The 18,252-nt window shown below is 39.5% G+C and overlaps 1 protein-coding gene across 1 annotated transcript; it reads right to left on the bottom strand.

Moving 5' to 3' along the window:
• Positions 1–471: 471 nt before the first annotated feature.
• Positions 472–17,696, bottom strand: safb (scaffold attachment factor B). Its single transcript, XM_052122026.1, has 21 exons — positions 17,428–17,696; positions 16,919–17,006; positions 12,301–12,365; positions 11,980–12,210; positions 11,486–11,539; positions 11,261–11,297; positions 10,099–10,528; positions 9,693–9,739; positions 9,480–9,577; positions 7,517–7,666; positions 7,324–7,421; positions 7,196–7,239; positions 7,027–7,109; positions 6,794–6,939; positions 3,328–3,618; positions 1,880–2,014; positions 1,705–1,738; positions 1,521–1,621; positions 1,320–1,378; positions 1,143–1,197; positions 472–993 (listed from the first exon to the last, which is right to left on the bottom strand). Exons 1-21 carry the CDS (start codon positions 17,578–17,580, stop codon positions 873–875), a joined length of 2,520 nt encoding a protein of 839 aa, XP_051977986.1. The 5' UTR covers positions 17,581–17,696; the 3' UTR covers positions 472–872.
• Positions 17,697–18,252: the final 556 nt, after the last annotated feature.

Below are 18,252 nucleotides of genomic sequence, written 5' to 3' on the forward strand. Positions count from 1 at the left end.
ACTTCTGACTTCAACTGTATGATCTTTTTTTACAGCAGTGAGTAAATCTATAGCTAGGATTGCAGCTAGATGTTTGTCAAAGACATTAATGATACCTCAGTGTCGTTTGTTTAGAGGCATGCTAATAGTTTTTCAAAGTGATCAGACTGTTATAAAATCCCATACATTTTAATAAATGGACCGTAGACCAGAATATCATAAACTTAGTAACCATTTAGCAATAAGGTAACAATTGACATTTCGGTAAAACATGTTGAACACCCCTAACATTATGGAAGGATGTTTAATATAGCATGCACCACTTGATTTCTTCATAATTTTTTTTTCTTCATTTTAGTTACATTTCTGCTTTTAAGCTTTTCCATGTTCCTGTTCCAACTTCTGCTATTACACCTCAATACTCCAATTTGGTTTTGCATCAACTGCAGTTTAAGGTTAACTAAGAACGCCACCTAGTGACAACACAATCTCATGGAAAATGAGTAATCCTTCATATTGAGTAATTTCAAACAGAATTCTACTTTAAAGAAAATGCCACAATTTTATTGTAACACATCAACAACAAGTGAACATCAACAATTTCGTGGTTTCAACGACCAGATTAATTTTAGCTAAATATTCTTGAGCGTTCACCATGTGTAAAACGAAGCAGAAAAATGACTAAAATCTATCAAGATGTGGAATGGAATTCTGGGGAAATCTAAATCAAATCTCAAACACAATCTTTACATAGTGTAACCAGTTTTCTGTCTCCACACAATTAAAAGAAAACAGGACTTAAAAAATAAAATTACATAGCTCGATCGGCAATGTACAAGCTGCAGTTTTCATAATTAAGCAAACAACAGACACAAGGGATGTTATTTTTTTTTTTAGTAGCGTCGACCAAAGGCTCCGCCCCCCTGCATCCCGCTGCCAGGTATAATCTGGTTTGGTCGGTTTAAGGCTCCAGAGAGAGACTGGGATGTCCCTGTTGGTATGTACCCACCCCGGCTGTGAAGCAGACAAACAGCCTTATGGTAAACACACTTGTTTCTTTAATTTGTTATTTCAAGCATAACAAATGGAGACTAAAGAAGCCTCGCTGCCATTCTTCTCCCATGATAGGATTTTAGGCTTCTAAATGGATATCAAATTAATACCTTGCCATTCCACCTCGTGCTATGTGACCCTGTCCTGGGACACCTCGGTCTGGTCCTAAAAAGCAAGGTATATTATATGATAAGAGGACTTTACATGATATCTTGAAACTTGTAAATAAAAGACAGAATTTTTACTTTGGATTAACAGATTATTTTAACCATGTTTGTTGGACCAACCTTGCCAGTTTCTGTCCCCGTCCATTTTACGTCCAGGTTCCCAGTCTCTGTTGTCGCGACTGCAAACATGAAGCATTAAGACAGCAAAGGTCATTGCATGCACTCCAGTAAAAATTCACGAAGATGGTTATGAAATTAATGTAGACAATCAAACTAACAATGAAACTGCATCTGGCTAACATACAGGACAAATCGACTCACCTTCCAGGCACTGGCCTTGTAGGATTCATTCCACGTTTGTCATAGCTGCCACCCCAGTTATCACGATTGTCTCTGCTGTGCCTGTCCCGATCAGAGAAGTGCTGTGGGTTGAGAACGAGACAAAGATCAAACAGAGTCCAGTACTAATGCATCAAAATTAACATCTATAAGGCACTTTTCTTACCTGATTGTCTCTGTCCCCTAGCAATCCACCTCTCCTGTTCATAAGGGGATGCAAATCAAAATTATTTGGTATGTAGTGGTGTATTATTATAGTCTATAGTCAAATGTACATACATAACTTGAATGATTGGGTGATGTGCAACATGTAGATGTTGAAAACAAGAATTCCGTGCTACCTGTCAATCATCATGTCATCCTGATAGCGGCTGCGATCTCTGTGATCAAAGTCTTGGTAGCGGTCTTGCCGTCCAAAATCAGACCTTCCACAACGATCGTCCATGTTCATTCTCTTCATTTGCCAATCGTCTTTTCTGTACATGCAAAAAATACAATTATATATTACACACCCCCTTCCAATTTGGAAACTTTCCCAGTCCCTTAGGAAAAAGTAGGACTTTCCTGCCCCTTTTGCCTACAAATTTGGGGGGAATTTGTAATGTCATACTGTTTTACACACTGATCAGCAACAATATTAAAATCATTGACAGATGAAGTGAATAACATTGAGTATATTGTAACAATGGCACCTGTCAAGGGGTGTGATATATTAGACCGCAAGTGAACAGTCAGTTCAAGAATTTCACGTGTTGGAAGCAGGAAAAATAGGCAAGTGTAAGGATCTGAGTGACTTTGATCTGAGGGCCAAATTGTGATGGCTAGATGACTGGGTCAGAGCATCTCCAAAACAGCAGGTCTTGCGGAGTGTTCCCAGTATGCAGTGGTTAGTTCCTAGCAAAAGTGGACCAAGGAAGGACAACCGGTGAACCGGCAGCAGGGTCAAGGGAGCCAAAGGCTCACTGATGCGCATGGGGAGCGAAGGCTAGCCTGTCTGGTCTAATCCTACAGAAGAGCTACTGTAGCAAAAATAGCTGAAAAACTTAATGCTGGCCATGATAGAAAGGTGTCAGAACACGTCACAGCTTGCTGCGTAGCCACTCTGCCCATGCTGACCCTTGTCCACCAAAAGTTCAATTACTATATTGTTTTGTATGAATGAGTGTTCAGGAAGGTTTTCACATAATTTTGTAGCAAAAACTCTAGGCTACAAGATCCAGTTCTCAAAAGTATTGTGGACAAAAGTTTATTATGTGTTATATGGCCTTATTTCAATTACTTAATTTACTTTTTTCAAAAACCATGCATAAACGTTATTTTATCAAAAATACAAACCTGTACATACGTGTTGCTCACATATTACTGTAGCCCAGTTTGTGCTGAATACAGTGTTATCAGACTTTAGCCATTAATGCATTTTTAAGCAACTGAAAAAAGCAGAAATGTCAAGGCATGTCAAAACTTCCAGGGCCCAAAACACCCTCAGACCCCAGAGGGTTAAACAATATTAGGCAAGTGTTTTTAATGTTGTGGCTGATCGGTGTATATATTTAAAGCTAGGAATTAAGATGTACACAACCTGGCTTGTGAATGAACACTTACTGTACAGTATTTTATCAATTCTCAAGAAAAATAAACATTTATTCGAAAACAGAAAAGCTGTCATAGAATGTTGAAACTGACAAAAAGGCAGAACGACCACATCAACAATGTTGATCGTTTTAAAAATGGCCAAATATTGGCCAATAAATTGGTCTATTATCACCAGCACAAAGCATTTCCAACATACCTGCCATCCATGTCATAAGGCCTCTTGAGAGGACGTCGGTCCTGTTCAAAGCGCAGTTGCTCCTGCTGCCGCCGCAGCTCCACTCTCTCGCGATGAATTCGCTCCTGTTCGCGGCGACGCTCGTACTCTACACGGATGCGCTCACGTTCCAGGAGCTCGCGCTCCATGCGGTCGGCATCCAGTTTCTGCTTCTCCAGCTCTAGCCAGTTGCGCCTCTTCATGAGCCTCTCTTTCTCCTCCCGCTCCCGGAAGAGACGGATACGTTCACGCTCCAAACGGCTGTCGCGGTCACTGCGAAGTTTGAACAATAAAATAGATGCAAAATCAGTTGGAGAATTGGTTTATTTAAAAAATTGAATCAAGACAAGAAATAAGACTATTTGTATCATCAGGGTGCATACACCCACCAACCACTTTATTAGGTACACCTGTACAACTACTTAATCATGCCGTTATCTAATCAGCCAATCGTGTGGCAGCCGTGTAATGCATTAAATCATGCGTATAGAGGTCTGGAGCTTTAGTTAATATTAACATCAACCATCAGAATGGAGGAAACATTATCTCTGTCATTGACTGTGGCATGATTTTTGGTGCCGGACAGGCTGGCCTGAATTTCTGTAAATGCTGATCTCCTGGGATTTCCACACATAACAGTCTTTAGAGCAGTGGTTCTCAACTGGTTTTGCTTCAGGTCCTAGATTTTACATTGGAGATACAGTGGCGACCCACCATAGTAAAAAAACGTATGTATTCGTTTTGTTTGTGGTTTTCAAGTATAAGGGCATGAATCAAGTGACGTTTTTGTTGATGTCAACAAAAAAAGAGATACAGGAAGTTTCATTCATTCAAACAGAAGATACAGTATATTACACATGAAGAAAACTTGATTTGCAAAACTTAGACATAAGCACAGGAAAGAGAATGGATGGCTCCTCATTACAGTGGTTAGGTCAGTGTAGCTAGCAGTGTTGTAGTCAAGACCACCTAAACCGAGACCAGAGCGTATCGAGATAAGACCAGTGCGAGCCCTACACTTTGACACACTTAAGATACAATCTGGAATGTGAAAACCATAGGCACTCAATTTGATATGAAAGATCCACATTCCCATAAAAACACCCACAGAAATCCAATGAAGATTCCTCTTCATTCACCCCTTTTATTGACGTGTCATGTAGTGTTTATGTTAGAGCTGACATTAGCTAACATTGATGTAACATTACTTTAAATACAGTGCATCCGGAAAGTATTCGCAGCGCTTCAGTTTTTCCACATTTTCTTATGTTACAGCCTTATTCCAAAATTCATTATTTTCCTCAATTCATGAAAAAATCATGCCATGGTCAAAATCACAGATAATTTTTTCCCCCATTCTGATGGTTGACTTGAACCTTAACTGAAGCTCCTGACCCATATCTGCATAGTTTTATGCACTGCTGCCACACGACTGGCTGATTAGATAAATCGCATGAATAAGTAGGTGTGCAGGTGTACCTAAAAAAAGTGGTCACTGAGTTAAGTTCGAATTTATAACATTAACAAAAATGTATCAAATATAGCTTTTTGCTGCATTTTCATTGAAGTCCACGTCCTCACTACTCCATTTTCGTTTAAAACTCAGTTTTCAGTTTCTAAACGTCATCGTTGTCCAAAGTATGCAGTGCTGGAGAGTGTTTAAAAGTCTCAGTTTTAAGTTGAGGAAAACAAAGTTCCAGTTTGGATGAGGCATAAACATAGCTAAAATGTTTTTCAAAAACAAAATTTAAAAAAAAGAATATTGACAAGATAATAATCAACGCAAACTGGTCTATTTTAGTTTGAAAATGCATTGATTTTGCCATGTTTATGGCTCACCTAATCCACACTGGAAAAGCGTTTTCCTCCACCAAAAATAAAACAAAAATGTAGTATCGCATAGTTCAGAACATGAGATTAGTAAACCGAAAGTTTTCAAACAAAAAAGAATTTGTGCGGACATGGCCAAAGTCAGGGGACGGTCGGAAAACTTGGCTTTTGGACAAGATGAAAAAAAAAAAAACAAGTTAATGTCATCCATTTGCTTATTTGATTAGGGACCAAGAAATTGTGAAGCATCTTAAATATTTCTTACTCAATTTGTCATACATTTATACACCAATATAATTTGTTATACTTCATTTCCTGGATGAATTTCTTTTTTTAATTAGACAGATAATTTAACCCCACAATGTGTTTACTCTTTAAATTGTATGATGTAGTTGAGTCACCGTCATTGTGGTTTAAGGAGGGTGTATGCTGGGTTGAAAATCTCAAGGACTGATAGTGGTGTCTTAGTTACATCATGCGTTCTGAAAACAAAAAGCAACAAATAAAACACAAAAATGTAGGCATCCGCTTTAGTCGCGCTGTGTGGAGGCGTTTAATCACGCGATTCACCGAAAAGTTAAATGCTGCCTGAATTGTTTGCTCCCAACGCGCTCGTCTGTTGACTATACAGTCTCGTCACACTTTGATAATGTTCAGCTTCCCATTCAGCTCATAAAAAAATGCTGCATGATCATGAGGAAGGATTACATAGAGGTAGTTTGGCATGCAAGTGAGAGGGACTTTGCCCGCTCCTCTAATGGTTGCTTGCATGTCAGTGATTACCCCAACACGTGCATTAGGTTACCAATCCCTGGTCTAAGTCCAATATCCAACTAGATGGTGTGGTGATCTGGGCGTGGCCGAGTGATGTCTGTGGAGAGCGAGGCCGGGAGAGGAAGAATGGTAAGGATTGACACCTGTGGGAAATTATCTCTAACAGCTGTTCCGTGTTACAGTGAGAGCTGGAAAAGTATAAGGGGGCAGTCCAAACCACCAGAGGGGGGAGAGAGAGAGACATATGCAGCAGTGTGTTCTGTGCATTTTGTGTTGTACTGAGAAGCAAACCTTGTTGTGCTAGACGACAAAGTGTGTCAAATAAAAGACTTGTTGAACATTTACCCGGCCCTCGGTTCCTCAAGAGAAATTGAGATTCGTCACAGATGGTTGGTGAAGTCAAGTTTAGAAAAATGTTTGTCGTTAAAGTAGTAGAGCTTTAAAAACAAACTTATACCTTTATCTTTTCATAAAGGTTTTTAGTGTGCTGCCAAAATGGTTTGTCCGCACATTAAACCCTCTCTGTGAAATTCTAAATGTAAATTGCTGCATTTATGTAGCTATTTTTACATTAAGTCTTGCTTACTTCATATGGCTTGAAATTTCAGTACCATTACGGTGTTGTAACATTCCAGCAGAATGTCTATTAAGTTATGATATGAAATCCCGCTATGTTTTTATAGGTAATAGTTAACCGTTTAGACGAACCAACTGTAGAATTTGGCATATGGACAAAGTACTGTTTTTATATATGTGGGGGATAAAAAAAATGACAAAAAGCAAATCAAATCACAGGGTGCAAATATATCCGACACCATTTGGAGCAAATCCATGTAAAATTTACCCAGAGTGCTTGCGTCTCTCCACCTCTCTGATCTCTCGTTCTCTCTGCCTCTGACGCTCCCTCTCTCTCTGCTCTTTTATCTGATCGAAGGACAAAATGTCCTTCCTGTCCTTGCTGGAGGACTTGCGGTCACGACTCTTGGTGCTCTGTGGCAAACAAAATAATTTAAACACTTAAACATCCTAAAAATAAGAGTGCGAGAAAGTCAAAACAGTCGAAACCACCAAACATACCCTCTCTTTGCTTTTTGTTTTCACGCTAATAACTGGCTCTCCTTTTGATTTGTCCATCACAACAGTCCTTTCTCCACCAGGCTCTGTAACAGCAAGGAGGAACCATAATAACTTGTGTGCCATGGCACTTTACGTAGGGGACTAACAAGGGTTGATGCAAGCTTTTTACCTTTGCCATCAGAGCTTTCAGTCTTCTCATCATTGTTCTCGGCTCTATAATGACATAACTCTACTTTGAGACCGTTCAAAGTATTTGGCATACAGAGAGATCTATAAATACAAGGGTTGAAGACTTACTTCTCAGTCTTAGAGTCAGAGGAGAGTCTTCTGTCAGTACCAGCATTTTTGCAATCACTTTTGTCAGTAGGCTTCTTTCCAGCTGGCTCATTCTTGGCCTAAATCAAGATATAGATTATTGACTACATATCAAATCAATAATGTTGACAATTAACATTATCACCAAAAAAAAAAAAAAAAAAAAACACCATACTCTTTCAACTGAAATCATTCTGCCATGCAATTCGGTTCTGTGCAGATGGCTGATGCACTTGGTGGCCTCCTCAGTAGAACACATAGTGACAAATCCATAACAGCGAGCTCCTGGGCTTCGGGCGTTAGTTACTACTTTAGCACCAACAACCTTTAAATAACACATTTGTAGATATTAGGGCATTGTACAAAATAGAAGAACATAAGAATGTACAACCATTATACATTTAAAAGTAGGTATGGGAAAAGGAACATAACGATTCTGATTTCGACTTAAATTCCGTTATATTTTTAATGATTGCATTTATTCTTTTAGCACTCCCAATTTATCGCAAAAAATGAATGTTCCAAATATCTTCAAGTACACATTTGACATATGAACAGTCTGTAATTACACTGATCTCACAAACCTTAAAGAAATATTCTGTGTTCAATAAATTTAAACTCAATCAACAGCATTTGTGGCAAATGGGGGATTCCCCCCCTTTACACCCAATTTGGAATGCCCAATTCGCTTTAAGTCCTCGTGGTCGAGTAGTGACTCGCCTCAATCCGGGTGGCGGAGGAGAAATCCCAGCTGCCTCCGCGTCTGAGACAGTCAACCTGCGCATCTTATTACGTGGCTTGACTCACCATGTGCCCCACGAGAACGAACCACATTATAGCCATCACGAGGAGGTTACCCCATGTGACTCTACCCTCCCTAGCAGCCGGACCAATTTGGTTGCTTACGAGACCAGGCTGGAGTCACTCAGCACGCCCTGGGATTTGAACAAGCGAACTCCAGGGGTGGTAGCCAGCGTCTTTACCACTGATTATAAGAGACTTATTACAAGATTTATATTACATCTTGCTAAAAGGGGCATAACAGGTCTCCTTTAAAGTGGTTTTTATAACATTTTAAGCCTTACATTTCTGCCTCACTTCCATGTAAGTGACTTTGACGAAGTTACAATCGACAAATTTAATCAGCAGCACAGTACGTGCAGACGATGCACAAGGACTGTCTAGAAAACTTGGGCTGAACACTGACAGTCTGCATCCATGTGCCTTACGTTGACACTGACAGTCTGCATCCATGTGCCTTACGTTGACTGTACTAAGAGTATCATAAGTCACAGTGCGTATGTGACGAACACATCCGTAAGGGTTTGGGGTCAAAAGATTCTACATAAGGCAGAATGCTTGACCTTTCGTGAGACAGACCGGAATATAAAAAATGAAGTAGACCCTAGCCTTAACGGTTTTTGGTTCGAGCAAGACATGACAAAAGTAATGACTTGTAGTTCCACAGGAACACATTCTCACCCCGACTCGTCACATATGGACGCTTCGGGCAGTTCGTCACATATTGACGAGTTGGGTATACCTTTGGCGTCATTTTTCGACGTGCAGGGTACTCCGATAGACTATGTATCTCCGAACCGGAGCGTGGTCGTTGTAATTTGACGTCTTTATCTGGCCCTCCAACTGTTTTTTTATGCTTTATCTGGCCCTCCAACTGTTTTTTTTATGTTTTAAAACCCTCACAATGTGATATCAAAGTGCCCTCTCAGCAAAGGTTTAGCGCGTTCATAGGGAACCGCATTCATCGGTGAGTTTAACAACATAGAAGTGTATCGGACTACCCTGCGCGTCGAAAAATGACGCCAAAGGTATACCCAACTCGTCAATAAGTGACGCCAAAGGGGTCCTCCCGAAGCGTCCATATGTGACGAGTTGGGTGTGAGAATGTGTTGTCCACAGACAAGACCCTCTCCAAGCGATTTAGTAAATGAGCAAGTCCTCTGACAAATTGAAAAAGGTAACTCATGAGTGATTGCTGATTTGAGCCTTTTTGACCAATTCATTAAAAAGATATGCTCATGAGAATCTGTTGTGAAGAGCTGGTTCTCGATTCCCAACCCTAGTTAGAAGTGTCTATTAACCACATTATCCACTTTGTAGTTTGATCTATTGCAGACCTTGCCATATTTGCTGAACAGATTCTTCAGATCAGTCGCTCTGGTGTTTGAAGAAAGTCCACTGACCCAAAGGTTTCTTCCGCTTGCGCCAGCGCTACCTAATGGTCACAAAAAAAGAAAATCCAGCAGAAATATCTAGCTTTTATGCTTGACCCTAAGAGATCAAATGTAGTCTTCAAGTACATAAGCGAAGACTTTTCAATGTACACCCACCTTTATCATCTTTCGACTCAGGCTTGCTTGATTTGTCCTCGTCACCACTAGAGAAAAAGAAAACAATTTTTCATAAGGAATTGAATGGGTGGTTTGAACGCTATCACTAGTGTTGATTACAAATATACCCACCTAATGAGGACAACCTCAGGGAGTGAACAAAGACTTAAGATTTTGATACTATGAGTTGGAAAAAGTCATGTGAAGCCCAATTACGCTAAACATACCACTGCCGTAGACAGCAAACAAATTCTAGTGGATTACTTTTTTGAAAGAAAAAGGGAAATGGCATAATGGTAGACGCAACGTGCAGTAGCTTACACCTCCCAAGAGCACCCATACTTGTAAACAAAGAACCCAATGAAACAGAGAAAGCCATTGTTCTAGTAGACAGAAAACAACAAACCTCTTTGTCTGATCATCACCCTGAACAGAGGACTCTTTGCCTTCTGAAGATTCAGCAGATTCAGTCTTCTTGCTTTCCTCAACCCCATCTTCTTTTGACGCTCTTTCAGAATCAACTGCGCTTTCGATTTCGCACAAAACAGTTTCATTATCATTTGTGGCCTGAGCAGAAGTGCTCTCAGTGTTCACCAAATTGTCCTGATCATTTGCTTGGTCTTTGCTTGTGGACTGAACTTCGTTTTGCTTTGCAGTGTCAATGTCTGCTTCACAGGCCGTTGATTCTGCTTCCAAATTGCTGGCGTCCTCCACATTAGAAAGGTTGTGCACATTGTCTTCCTCTTTGTGAGACTCCCAGACTGAAGATTTCTCCTCTTCAGTGCAGTCTTCCTTAATCGGCTCTGACATACAAGACCCGGCTACTTTCTCACTTTCTACGGATTTAACAGGAATAGAATGGCACAGAGTTTAATCACTTCTGAGACATTGCAATGGTTATCGTGGAACTGGCAAGGCTGCACTAGGACGTGACCCAAGCAAAGGCAAGCTAAACCCTATAAAGAGACTGGAAAAACCAAAGCGAGAACAAGCAACAAGCTACCAGACAACAGGTGATTTAGTTTCAGTTCACCTGTCCCCAAAGCAGAGAGCACGGTCAACTAGATTCAAGTGTCCATCGTTGGCTTTAGTACTTGAAGTGTCCATGATATGGAAGAAGCGCTTTGTGCTTGCTTTATTGGAAATGTGATTCTTTTGAATCAAGCAAATGGTCCATTAGTGAAATCTCCAATTAATAAACTTTGAGTCCTACAGTGATTTTGCTGGAGTGTGATCCATTTCTTCTCATCTTCTCTTCGTTGTCTTCTTTAAGCAACCTAGAAACACTATATTGCATCTGCAACAACCAACTAAACCAACCTGATGTGCTAACTGAAACAGATTACAGACTCTCTGCATATCTGAATCATCTTTGCAAAAGCAACAATGATGATGATTTTTGCTTAAATTATGGTAAAATCACTTGTCGATTATCAGCAATGTAGAAAGTCAGTAATCAACTTTGGATTTCCAGTCTCTTTCTCTGAGTTACCTGGTAGATTAATATTAATGGAGCTTAAGGCTTCACCCTGACTTTAATGTCATTTCTAGACGAACCCATGCAGTACCTTTATCATCTTCATGCCCATCCTCTCCATCATCCTCCTGTTAAATAAATAACATGAGTCAGAAATACAATAAAGCCATAAAACACCTAAACAACAACCAGATTTAAAATTGTGGTTCCTCGTGGAGTTTCTACAGAACATCTTCAAATACATCCAACCATTAAACTGCAAAAAGATCTCACGGATCTCCTGAAACCTAGATGTTTAAATTGCAATCTTGATTACCTGACAAGCAGCATCCTGATTTTCCTTCACATTTGCACCGCTGGCCTCCATTTGCTTAAAGGAGCAAATACAGAATAAAATGTCATACAGGGGATTAAAAATAAGTATCAGTGGTGTTACAATAGAGCACAACATTAGGGTTCCAGAAGACAAATTCCCATTCATCTTTTCCACAGAGCAATTTTTTTTTTAGTGATAACATACAAACCTTTAAAGATAGACCTTCCATGATATTTAATCTTATTTAGAAGCCACAAATCAGTCCAATTTCAAGTTAATTTTAATAATCCTTTTCAATAGTCAAATTACAGTTGAACTACACTTCCAATGATCCTAAAAAGACAATCCGACAAATTTAAGTCCCTGTTACCATGGAAATGGTATATGTAGCCAAAGAGCTCAATGGCCGCCCACTCCATGGCTCAGAACTCTTTATTTTTTTATATCTCTGTGGAGAATATGAATGGGAGAAAGTGTGGCAGAAATAATCTTACCTCCTCCTCAGATCTGCTCATGATGGCATCACTGGCCTCCTCCATATTGTGGTTATTTACGGCATCTTCCCTTAGGCTGCTCGCATTTTCTTCGTTCGAATGGGTGTCTTGAAGCTCCTCATGTTCATCTTCATCATCCCCATCTTCATTGCCCATATCGGCTTCATCCAGAACATTCATGTCCATGATATCCATCTCCTGAAGGTTCTCTGGAATAGCATCTGAATCGTCCTGAAAGAGGAGAAGCTATTTTTGAACCTGTGCAACACACAAACCTGTTAAGGACTTATTATACATTGAGAACTTAACATTAGAGCGCACCTGGCCATCAACGGAGTCCTCCTCAAGCGTGCAATCTTCAGGGTCATCATTGTCTTGCCTTTTTCCTACAGAAAGTAAGGAATAAATATGATTTCAAAACATAAAACAGATCCTAGAAAAACGTTAATAGCCAATTAATCTGACGACAGTTTCTACATTTTTAAATCAATCAATTTTTTTTAAACACCGATACAGACATAGAGGCAACAGGTGTCCAAAATGAATAAACTACCAGAAGTACTTTATTGTGCATAACACAGGACTTTTAACAATGAACAAGTACACCGGGAACTCTAATAATGAAATGTCTGTGCTCCCAGCACACAAAAGGACGTAAGGGAAACAAAATATACACTATAACAATCATATACAATGTATTGCCATATATACACTATAAAGTAAACGTCATATGGCTAATACTGTCTTAGCAGCAATTTTTAAACAGATAATTTTCAATCGTAAATCATCAGCGATTGCTCAATTGCCCAGTATTCCAGTATTATATCAAAACAGATGTGTCCTTTTCTCTAGGCACACCAATGAAAATCAACATTAACATGAAATTATGATTAGCTTTTCTTCTCAAGTTGTGCCGGCAACAGAGGAATAATAAAAAAAATATATAGGCAACTAACTATAATAGTAAAAAAAAAAAAAAAGCCACCATCATACGGAAGTAAATTCATGACTTAAGTCTTTGAAGCATAAAAGCACGTTGAATTGCTCTAATCGAAAAAAAATAAATGCATTTTATTATCAGTGGTTGCATTTATAGTGCTCCCATTTAGGGAGGTGATTTTACAAATGTTCATAATTTTTTGTGCATTTCCCAAAACTGCACTTAACATGAACCTGCGAGGACGCACTTTAAGTGCTAATTAAGAGATGCTGTCCATAAATGTCAAGTGCTGAAATATGACCCTATAGTGCTGCTCATCACCGCAACTTCATTATATTTGTGCATAACTTTAAAAAACATTTGTAATTTAGCTCGCTGGAAATATTTAAATATATATTTTTAAATGTACAACTTAATTCACCACATAATTGCATTTTGTTTTGCAATCGTTATATGTAGAGCGATATATTTATTTTACACAATCACTGCTTCATTCATCAGATGTGCATTAATATTGTGGGTCGAGATTAAAGCTTCTAGGATCAGTGAAGGCAGCGGAGACACTGTGTGTGGTCCTGCTAATGACAATAAGCATTAATTGAATATAACGAGGGTCACCGCATTATTGCGAAGCACAAAATAAGGAGATGCATGGAAGCTGCACTTTAGGGATATTCACCAATCAAAGGGAGGTCTGTTCTTTACTCCCAAAAGTGATAACTGCGATAGCAATGCTACATAACATGTGCGGTCCAACACGACGCATGGTGCAGGCAAGAGTGCAGAGCAGAAGAGACAAAGAGCCAATATACTGTATTAACCATTTCATGTAAAGCAGCAAGTTATTGACTTTTTTCCTTCTATCTCTCTGCTTGTAATTTTTACAGTTCTCTGCAACAATCATGCCACTACTTTGTTGTTACCAACTACTAGTCCACAAATAACTTTACTTATTTATTGGTTCATCCAATACTGACAACATTTATTATTGTTGTTATTATTCTATGCCTTGTTTAAAAATAATAAAACGCATGTATACTGATATTATATTATTGTTTTACAGTTGAAGTCATAAGTTTACGAACACCTTAGCCAAACACATTTAAACTTACTTTTTCACAATTCCTGGCACAGGGTTTGTACAGCTTTTTAAGAATGAAATTCAAGCACTTTACAAGCATTTTCAAGGTACCATAAACATCTTTTTCAAGCACGTTGAAGCTTTAAATTTTATCCAAATCTAAATGTTACTTGACAAAAATGCAAGGGTAAAAAGCATCCTCTGTGATTTCAAACATTGCCCAATCTAGGGCTGGGTGGTATGGCGATATGTATATCGTGGGGATGGAATATATCAACCAGGAGAGCACGCCTCAGGTCACTTCACATTCCAAGAGAAAATGAGGAAGAGCTTGTTAATAAAATGCTTTGTTCTCCGTGTTGTGTAATGGACCCTCAGCTAAAAGCTCTGCTGTGCTTTATTCGCTTATGCCGTCAAGCTTTCCTACCCACTTAGAGTGATATTAAATTACTTGTATCGTGACAGAATTTGCCGTATCACCCACCCATAGCCCAATCTATGAAAATCTAAGTTTCAAGGGTTAATTTAAACCCACACACAGCTAAGATTGGAATCCTTAATATGATTACAACCAAAGTCTCCAACCAGTTATCAATAGGGCATGAATTACCATGGGGGAAAAATAAAAGATATGAGATGCATGTGGAATTTCACCTCTAAACATGCACATCTGCAGCAGAAATACATTTAGTGTGATGGTCTTGTTTCCCCCCACACCAGTATAAAATTTGACTGCAATTGTCAGACTGATTTGAAGAATACGATGCATATTATGGGTGATTTCAGCTTTTCTGACAGCTAAAATATGAAAGGGATAATTGTACAGCTAGGCTGGGGCACACATTCAACAAGGCTTTAAAACATGCTACACTGCTTATCAAACAGGATTTCTGCAAGTTTAAAATAATTGAGTAATTCCACTTAACGAGTTCATGGAAGAACACACAAATATCAACTTGTGTTAATCATAAAAATTGGTAAATTTACCAACATATAAATACACAGCCAATGAATAAACAACAATATTTACCTACAAATGATATAAAATTTAAGTAAAACTTCATGCAGGCGCTTGTGTGGGCTGTTCACTATTTGCAAGCTGCTGAGACAATTGAAAACAACAGTGTTAATCCAGACTATAAGTACATTTAATGAAATTGCTGCCTTTTGGGGGGGTTTAATGACACTCACTAGTTCATAAGGCGATTACGAGACACCACAAACAAAGACTGTATAACATTGTGACTAGGAGGAGGTCGTAGCCAGGCTGTGATGGTGATGAATTAGCTGATCAGCGGGAGAGCGAGATAAGGGTTAGCCGTAGATGCCGGTTCGAGAGACACACGTGGCTGCATTGCATGCGTGTCTGATTTAAGTTAATTTATACCATTAAAGTTTATGTTGACTGTTCAGCCGGTTCCCGCCTCCTCCTTGCCCATCCCTTATACAGTTACAATGGTGCCGAAACCCAGGAGGGAGGAGGGATGCGCTGTCGTGGAGTCTTCGCCACTGCCATCCGTGGAGCAGCCGCCTGCCTGTGGACGGAGGGGTCTCAGCTGGCCGCCGAGAACCAGAGGAACCATGGCCATATGCCGAGAAGGGGATGAGCGGTTCCATCCACCAGAAAAGCGGTTGTTGACTGGGCGACACCGCGTCCGGGAGCAAGTTCCCCTCTCTCTCTCCATTTCCCCATGGGGGGGATAATGATTAAATATCATTAAAGTTTATGTTGACTGTTCAGCTGGTTGCTGCCTCACCATTGCCCATCCTTTGTTACATACACTACTACAAATTTGAAATAATTTAATCTTTCATAACTTTCAACAATTTAAGGAAAAATCAAGCATTTTCAAGGAATATATTCAAAATTCAACCATGTTTCAAACCTTGAAAACCTAACTGTGAAAATCAAGTATTTTACGAACGTTCAAGGTTCTGTACGAACCCTGCAAATGAGGTGCTGGTGCCACCAACAGTAGACCAACCGTGCATCAAATGCAAGTCTGGCGTCCTGATTGTAAAGACCTAAAGAGCGGAGATATTTTTCTAATAATCATTGTTCTGCTGAATAATGACATGAGGGTGAGTAAATGATGAGAATTTTCATTTTTGAGAGCACTATCCCATTAAGCAGCTTAAGAAAACCGACTTACACATTTACATGATGTTTGAGAATGCCGTTTCAGCAAAAACCCTGAAATAAACAGTTTTCTTAAGAGAATGTAAAGGTGGTAATTTAGAATGATTTGTTCAACTGATTCGATGAAAATAATCAACTCAAATGAATGATTTTCTTACGAGTCAGGCATCACGGTGGTTTGCAAGCAAGTTTAGTAGTAGAAAAAACATTTAGTACAAAGTAGACACTTGAAATATTTAACTTAATTTGTGATTTGTAAAGGTCTGGAAAACAAATTTATAGAATTTTATTTACCCCCTTTTCTCTCCAATATGGAATGCCCAATTCTGACTACTTAGTAGGTCCTCATGGTGACACGGTTACTCACCTCAATCCGGGTGGTGGAGGACAGGTCTCAGTTGCCTCCGCTTCAGAGACTGTTAATCTGCACATTTTATTATGTGGCTTGTTGTGCATGACACTGAAGAGACTCCCAGCATGTGGATGCTCATGCTACTCTCTGCAATTAAACACTACTTAACACATCCCATTGAGAGCGAGAACCACTAATTGTGACCACGAGGGGATACCCCATGTTACTCTACCCTGCCTAGCAACAGAGCCAATTTGGTTGCTAAGGAGACCTGGCTGGACTCACTCAGCACACCCTGGATTCAAACTCACGACTCCAGAGGTGGTAGTCAGCGTCAATAAAAGCTGAGATTATCCAGGCAAAACACATTTTTAAAATACCCATACAATTCCAGATCTTCCACAACATTGTGAACCTTGCTTTTACCTTTAGGAGTTCGTCGTGGTGTTTTCTTGGGAGTTATTTCAAGGTGTACAACAATCTCATCTGGATTGCCCCCCTCTTCTTCAATAGCCTGAAAACGAAAATTAGACTTAAAGAAATACAATGAGCACATTTTTATTGAGCACCCTGTTGTGTACAGATTCACAACAAACCATCATTATTATTCTGAACCCTCCATTCTTTTAATTCATAGTAGTATTACACAGCCTGCAGAGCAGGTTCGTTATCTAAAACAGCTCTTTTGCAAATCAAAAGGATGAAAAAAAAAAAAACTCAAACTGAAAGCATCAATATATCCCAAGAGAAAATCAAAAGACTGATTATTCCATAAACAGCACGTGCATTGCAGCAATACACCCAAGTGACATAAGACCTTGCATGCAAGACCGTATTTATGCCACTTTAGAGTATTTATACCAAATCTGCGGAGCGTTGCAACGGTCTAAAATCTAAGTTTGTGGCTATATTTATATAGTTTGGAGTTATCTTGCCTTTTTGAGTCTCTCTGAAAGCAGGCCTTTATTGCCGCTTATGTCGAGGTTTCGCCGCTTCAGTTCGGCCTTCAGATCGATCACCCTCAGCTCGGATAACTTGCGAACCCCCACCTCCGTAGGTCCCACATCTGCTGTCAACGAGTCTGACATGATCTCAGGTTGCAAAAATGGTACAGTGGATGCTGTTTTGTGAATCTGTCTCCCCTCCGAACTCACACACGCCCGATTTCTGATGCAGCGGGACAAACAGCGTGTTTCACACGAAGCAAAATGGCGCAGTTCGCCGCTCTCTGCGCATGCGTCTGTTCTGGGAGTTTCGGTGCATGCGCATAGATGTCATTATAGTCCAAGGTCGGTTTGAAAAAAAAAGCGGGAACATAGGAGACGCCAGCGCCGTTGAAAAAAGAGCGCTACATTAACCACGTGACAGGAGGATGCTAAACAACATTCTAGAGTTCGAGACGATGCATATTTTAGATTTGCAATCATTATTCATGTGCTTACAAATTGTCTATGAGTTGCTGTTTTCCAAATTTTTGCTCTGTCTGTTTTGTTTTTTACTGGTGTTCAATGTGGGCTGTATGTAAATGTGAATTGCTTAAAAAAGAAAAGAAGGAAACAAAAACTGCATGGCAAGGTAAAATCACTTTGTTTGTTCCAAATGTACTTTTGTAAACATAACAAAAAGTTCTAAAAACATGAGGGATGCACAAAAATATTAGTTCCTTTTCAAACCCATGAACTATATTTTTCTAAGGATAATTTCTATTGGTTTGAGGATAACAGGGTTATATAATTGAAATATAATTATTAAAAGTCTCA

The sequence above is a fragment of the Xyrauchen texanus genome, chromosome 48 (assembly GCF_025860055.1).
Source record: "Xyrauchen texanus isolate HMW12.3.18 chromosome 48, RBS_HiC_50CHRs, whole genome shotgun sequence".
Taxonomy (NCBI): domain Eukaryota; kingdom Metazoa; phylum Chordata; class Actinopteri; order Cypriniformes; family Catostomidae; genus Xyrauchen; species Xyrauchen texanus.

Excerpts from the sequence above, each read along its gene's own strand:
- safb (XM_052122026.1), bottom strand. The coding sequence starts at position 17,580 with ATGTCAGACTCGTTGACAGCAGATGTGGGACCTACGGAGGTGGGGGTT. Across the intron at positions 11,298-11,485 it reads ATCAGGATGCTGCTTGTCAG|GAGGATGATGGAGAGGATGG; the intron begins GTAATCAAGATT and ends TTTATTTAACAG. Across the intron at positions 9,578-9,692 it reads TGAGTCGAAAGATGATAAAG|GTAGCGCTGGCGCAAGCGGA; the intron begins GTGGGTGTACAT and ends TGTGACCATTAG.